Raw genomic sequence first — 5,836 nt, forward strand, 5'->3', positions numbered from 1 at the left:
GGTCTTTCGTGGTGTGATTCTGAGTTATCCGCTAATCAACCTATATTTATGTGGGGAAATTTCGGTGTCAGTGATCGCATGTACTACTATATTAGTGCTAGAATATCACATGGTGGCGCTTCGTTTTTCCAGGTGATGGGAGGGTGCGCGGGATTGATATGTTTTTATAGGCTGGTTGCTGCTAATTGATTTGAAAAATCATTGTTCGGTGAAAATCATAAACCAAATCCAAAATTGAATACCTCAATTGAATGAAAGAGCTTTAAAAATAGGGAACATAGTGAATTAAAAGAATTGTATGTGAGAGTTTGAGAAAGTGTTGACCTGGTCAAAATCCGTTGGCCCAATTCTAAATTGAATACCTCAATTAATTTTGAGGCCTGGAAAATTAGGAAGCGTAGTGTATAGTATAAAAGAATTGAATGAGAGAGCTTTGAGAAAATGTTGACCCGGTCGAAATCGGATTACCTAATTCTAATTGGAGACCTCAATTGAATGTGGGCTCTTTAAATTTAGGGAGCTTAGTGTTATAGAGGATACTAGAGGCTAACATGTGCTTTGCCGCACTATTCTTTCACTCATGGGATTAATTCTTTTTTATTTAGCAAGTTAATGTGGTTGGTTGTTTCTTTTGATTTTTTTTATGCTTGCTTGGGTTTTAATTATGTTATGATGATCTTTTTTCTTTACTATATCGTGTTGGGCTGCTGTTGGAGATGATATTTGTTTTGAGAAGAGAGTGGAGTTATTAGGTGCATGCTTGTTGAGTCCTTACACGTTAACGGTGTTACGGCCTACTGGTGCCCCACCTTGTCAGTTGCCAGCCTAATTAGGCCGGCCCGAGGCACCCTGGGTTGGTTCCGCCCTAGGCCATCATGCCGACCCATGGGCCCTGTGGAAGCAAGACCCTGACTTGTTGTTCAAGACAAGGAAAGCCAGAGCCATGGAGGACTTCTCGCCATCGATATAACCGACTAGGTTGTGTATAGGGGCCCCAATATCTTATATAAGACAATTGATACAACACATTATAATATTTTTGCATACCTATGCTTTGTACATTACAATTGCAATATACACGAGCAGGGGTAGGGTTTTATCTCGTAAGGAGGGCCTACACCTGAGTAAATACGTCTCATATTTTCTCTTTAACCTAATCGCCACAACGGGATACTCTACTGATGGATCTGCCAGAATTAGCTCTGACACACGTTTCGACTTTGGTGTCAGTCGGTGGTGGCTGTGTGAGTCCCTTGGGAGCTCTTATTCCATGTTTAAACCGTTAGATTGTTGTTATAGCACTCATATGGGCCGGGTCATGAACCTCTCGCTTGCTGGTTTAGTTATTTTCCGCTTGCTCCATTGCTAGCTCAAAAAATAACCACCATATTTTTTTATTTGAACAAGTTTATTCAATCAAAAGAAGTTATAGTATTTTAAAAATCTTGGATTAGAAAAACGTGAAGTACAAAACAAAATATAAAGTATTTGTGGTGTTCATGAATTTTGAGGTTTTCTAAATTTAAAAATGTTCACATACTTAAAAATATTCATGCATTTTAAAATATTTATGGAATTTAAAAAATATTAGTGAATTCTAGAAAAAGTTCATAGTATTTTTAAATTAGTTTTGTTAAGTCTCAGTTGACTGACATTACGTTATGTCTCAGTTGATGCTATATTCCTTTGATTTTGCATGGATATTTGTACAGATTTTTTCTTTTCAATTTTCCTTTTTTGTTCTTATATACTATATGTCACTTAACTGAGACTTGGTTAAATCACAGTCGATTTAGAGTGTGAAAAAATATTCATGAGTTTTAATATTCACAAGTTTACCTAGCCACACCCTTTTTAAATATTCATGAGGTTTAATAAATATTCATGATTTAGCATATGAAAAAATATAGAAGAGAAGAAAAAAAGAAAAGAAAAAAAACAAAACACTCGATAATTCAACCCAGAGCCTGGGCTCAGATGAGCTCGGTGAATAGTACCATGATTTAAAAAGGAAAAGAATTTCAAAAAAATCATTTTTTTTAGTGGTGCAAGATGCTCCTGTCATGAACTCCGTGCAAATTTTGTGAAGTTTGGCCATTCGAGAAGCTCGTGGCAAAAAAGAAAAAATCAGACGTGAACTTTGCGATTTTCAAAAGTTTCTAAGACATCCGAAATTTGTCTTTTTTGCCACGAGCTCCTCGAATGTCCAAACTTCACAAAATTTCGCACGAAGATCACACACAGGAGCATTTTGCATCAAATTTTTTGAAAATAAATTACACTTTTTCCCCTTTGAAATCACTACTGTTCATGCTCGGTCTCATCTGAGCCCGGGCACCAAATCGCCGCTCTCCAAGACAGAAACCTTATTGAGGTTCCATGAGCATCCAAACAAACGAATTTAAGTCCATAAAAAAGATTAAGAGGTTAGAACTTGCCATACAAACATGATTTGCTATTAAAACCTCATTGAGGTTCCATGAGCATCCAAACAAACGAATTTAAGTCCATCGAAATAAAAGATTAAGAGGTTAGAACGGGTCCATTCGCAAAAAAAAGGAGGTTAGAACGAGTCGTGTGCCTCCTACGTGTAGTTGACAAAACATTCGATGTCACTAAGACAGTCCCGCCGTGAGAAACAAGGGAGCCGACGACCTCGCTTTCCCTAGGTAAAAACGCACACGCATGAGAGGCACCGCCCGACGCACAGCTCGCCCGTCCTCCGGCAACCATGGAGACGAGCGGCTTGGCGGAATGGCGCTTTGGGGCGGCAAACCCGGCGCTGGAGGCGGCTAGCAGGCAGAGCATCCGCTCCCTCGTGCGCCGCGTGTATGACTGCCTGGACACGAGCGACCCGCGGCCCGTCGCGCCGTTTGGCCACGGCGACCCCTCGGCGTTCGCGTGCTTTCGCACGGCGGCCGCTGCCGCGGAAGCCGTCGCCGCCGCCGTTCTGTCAGGCAAGCACAGCCGCTACTCCCCTGCCGCCGGCGTGGCCGACGCGCGCAGGTGCGCCGCTGTAGCCTTCTCTGTTTCAGTCAGTCGAAGTCTCATATGGGGCAGCAAGTAAACGCATATATATGTACTGCTGCAGCGCCGTCGCCGCGTACCTGTCCCGCGAGCTCCCCTACGAGCTCGCCGCAGGCGACGTCGTCCTCACGGCCGGCTGCAACCACGCGATCGAGATCATGATGGCCGTGCTGGCCTCGCCTGGCGCCAACGTGCTGCTGCCGCGGCCGGGGTACCCAACGTACGAGGCGCGCGCGGCCTTGTGCGGCCTCGAGTTCCGGCACTTCGACCTTGTGCCGGAGAAGGGGTGGGAGGTCGACCTCGATGGACTAGTGGCTGTCGCCGACGAGAGGACCGTCGCCATGGTCATCGTTAATCCCAGTAACCCCTGTGGGAGCGTCTACTCGCATGACCACTTGGCCAAGGTAGTTTCTACCTTAAACATTGGCGCTACTACTCGTACGATGATTGGTGATCGGTGATAGGGTAATCAAACAGATTGCAGAGACCGCAAGGAAGCTTGGAGTCCTGGTAATCAGTGACGAAGTGTACGGCCATTGCGGCTTTGGGAGCAAGCCGTTCGTGCCCATGGGTGGGACGTGGATTTTTAGAACATCTGCACCCGGGCCCTGCTATCTTAGCTGTTCAATATTACTTTAAAATCTGTGCAACACAACTAGCTTTCTATCTGAAATTTTTTCTTTTTTGTTTCTCCCGCATAAAACATGTTTTGAAGTTCAAACTTTTGCAGCGTGGCAAAGCTTTCTATCTAGAATCTGAAAGATTTATCCTAGATTCTAGATAGAAAGCTTTGCCACGCTGCAAAGGTTTGAATTTCAAAACATGTTTTATGCGAGAGAAACAAAAAAGAGAAATGCGTTTGCACGAATCGCGAAGTGCAGAATGGATGGTTAGATAGTGAGGGCCTGGGTGCAGGTGTTCTATTATATATTTTCGCCCATGGGTGTGTTTGGGGAGACAGCTCCAGTGGTGACCTTGGGAGGCATCTCCAAGCGGTGGATGGTGCCTGGTTGGCGACTTGGCTGGATCGCGGCATCCGATCCAAAGGGAGCCCTCAGGGGACAAGAAGGTACTCCCTCCGGTCCTTTTTACTCTGCATATTAGAATTCTCTGAAGTCAAACTTTACAAAGTTTGACCGTATTTATATAAAAAAAAAATCAACATCTGCCATGCTAAAGTTATATAATATGAAATTTTAAGTCATGACACATCTAGTGATATTGATTTCAGGTTGTGAATGTTGGCACTTTTTTCTATAAAGTTGGTCAAATTTTACGAAGCTTGACTTTAGTCAAATTTTATATACGAACTAAAAAAGACCGAAGGGAGTAAGTATAACCTTCGTCCAGAATTAATTATCGTCGAAATGAGTGTATCCAGACGTGTTTGAGTGCGTAGATACACTCATTTCAACGACAGTTACGTACCACAACTTTCAAGTGGCGAATTCAATCTGGTCATGCATGCCATCTGACAGAGAACCTAATTTCTTCCCTTTTTGTAACAGGTTATTCAGTCGATAATAAGCTACTGTGGCATCTCGGTAGACCCCGTAACATTTGTTCAGGTTAGTGCCAAGCAAATGTTCGTGTGTAGTATTAGCGGCAGCGCTGGTAGTTTTTCTCTCAGTGCCGTGAAAATAACTTGACCAGGGAGCTATACCCCAAATCATCGCCAACACGGATGAAGCTTTCTTCGAGAACGCCATGAACGTGATGAGAGAGGCTGCGGAGATATGCTACCAGAAACTCAACGACATCGACTGCACCACCTGTCCTCACAAACCAGAGGGGTCCATGGTCGTCATGGTTAAGCTGGACCTGTCCTGCTTAGATGGCATCGACGATGATGTAGACTTCTGCACCAAGGTTGCCCGAGAGGAATCCGTGGTCATTTGTCCAGGTACATATATAATCAATCATGCATTGAACTTATCAACCATGTTACTACATTGTACTATTATCAGTTTTGGTATTTGTAACTTAACTTGTTTTGACATCGATCGTTTACATAGCCCATGACTATATTGTAATCAAATTAACTGGGAGGAACAAACCTCTTCCTTGCACAGTCTAAAAATATTCTTGCTACAATTCACGGGGTGGGGTATCTGGCTATCGGCTGGTTCAATTACTAGTGAACGGTAGTATTCTGTAACTGAAAATTAACGCATGCTCTTGCACTACAGGGAGTGGACAAGGAATGAAGGATTGGCTCCGTATTACGTTTGCAGTTGATCGATCCCTTCTCGAGGATGGCCTGGAGAGGGTCAAGTCTTTCTGCATAAGGCATGCCAAGGCTAAGGAGGTGAATTAATATATGCATCTGTGTGGGTCCTCCAAAATCAAGTTAGAATGAGCATGCGCAACTTGCGGCATATGAGAGAACAGTTTCTAAGTCTCGGTCGATTGAGACTTCGTTATGTCTCGATCGATGCTACTCCCTCTGTTCTTAAATATTTGTTTTTTTAGAGATTTCAACAAATGACTACATATACGGAGCAAAATGAGTGAATCTACACTCTAAAATATGTCTAAAAAGACAAATTTTAGGTATTTTTCTTGTCTTTCTAGGGTATTTCTGGGTTTTAGGTTTTATGGTATTGTATAAGAAATTGAACTTTTTAGGGTTCATTTTCTATATTTTAGGCATTTCATGATTATCTATCTATTCAACTAGATATAATTCATATATGAACTGCAAGTTCATTAAAAAATCCAAACATTGGTAGAAAATTCATATTGAAGGTAGGATATATTTAGGTTGTATGAAAAAAATGTTTGGAAATTTCAAACATGTAGATGGGAA

The 5,836-nt window shown here is 42.6% G+C and overlaps 1 protein-coding gene across 1 annotated transcript; it reads left to right on the plus strand.

Moving 5' to 3' along the window:
- Positions 1–2,731: 2,731 nt before the first annotated feature.
- LOC125548742 (nicotianamine aminotransferase 1-like) lies at positions 2,732–5,344 on the plus strand. The gene is made up of 7 exons (XM_048712291.1): positions 2,732–3,006; positions 3,092–3,431; positions 3,505–3,588; positions 3,943–4,090; positions 4,531–4,595; positions 4,681–4,930; positions 5,217–5,344. Exons 1-7 carry the CDS (start codon positions 2,732–2,734, stop codon positions 5,342–5,344), a joined length of 1,290 nt encoding a protein of 429 aa, XP_048568248.1.
- Positions 5,345–5,836: the final 492 nt, after the last annotated feature.

This window comes from Triticum urartu, chromosome 3A (assembly GCF_056163025.1).
Source record: "Triticum urartu cultivar PI428250 chromosome 3A, HENAU_Tu73, whole genome shotgun sequence".
NCBI lineage: Eukaryota > Viridiplantae > Streptophyta > Magnoliopsida > Poales > Poaceae > Triticum > Triticum urartu.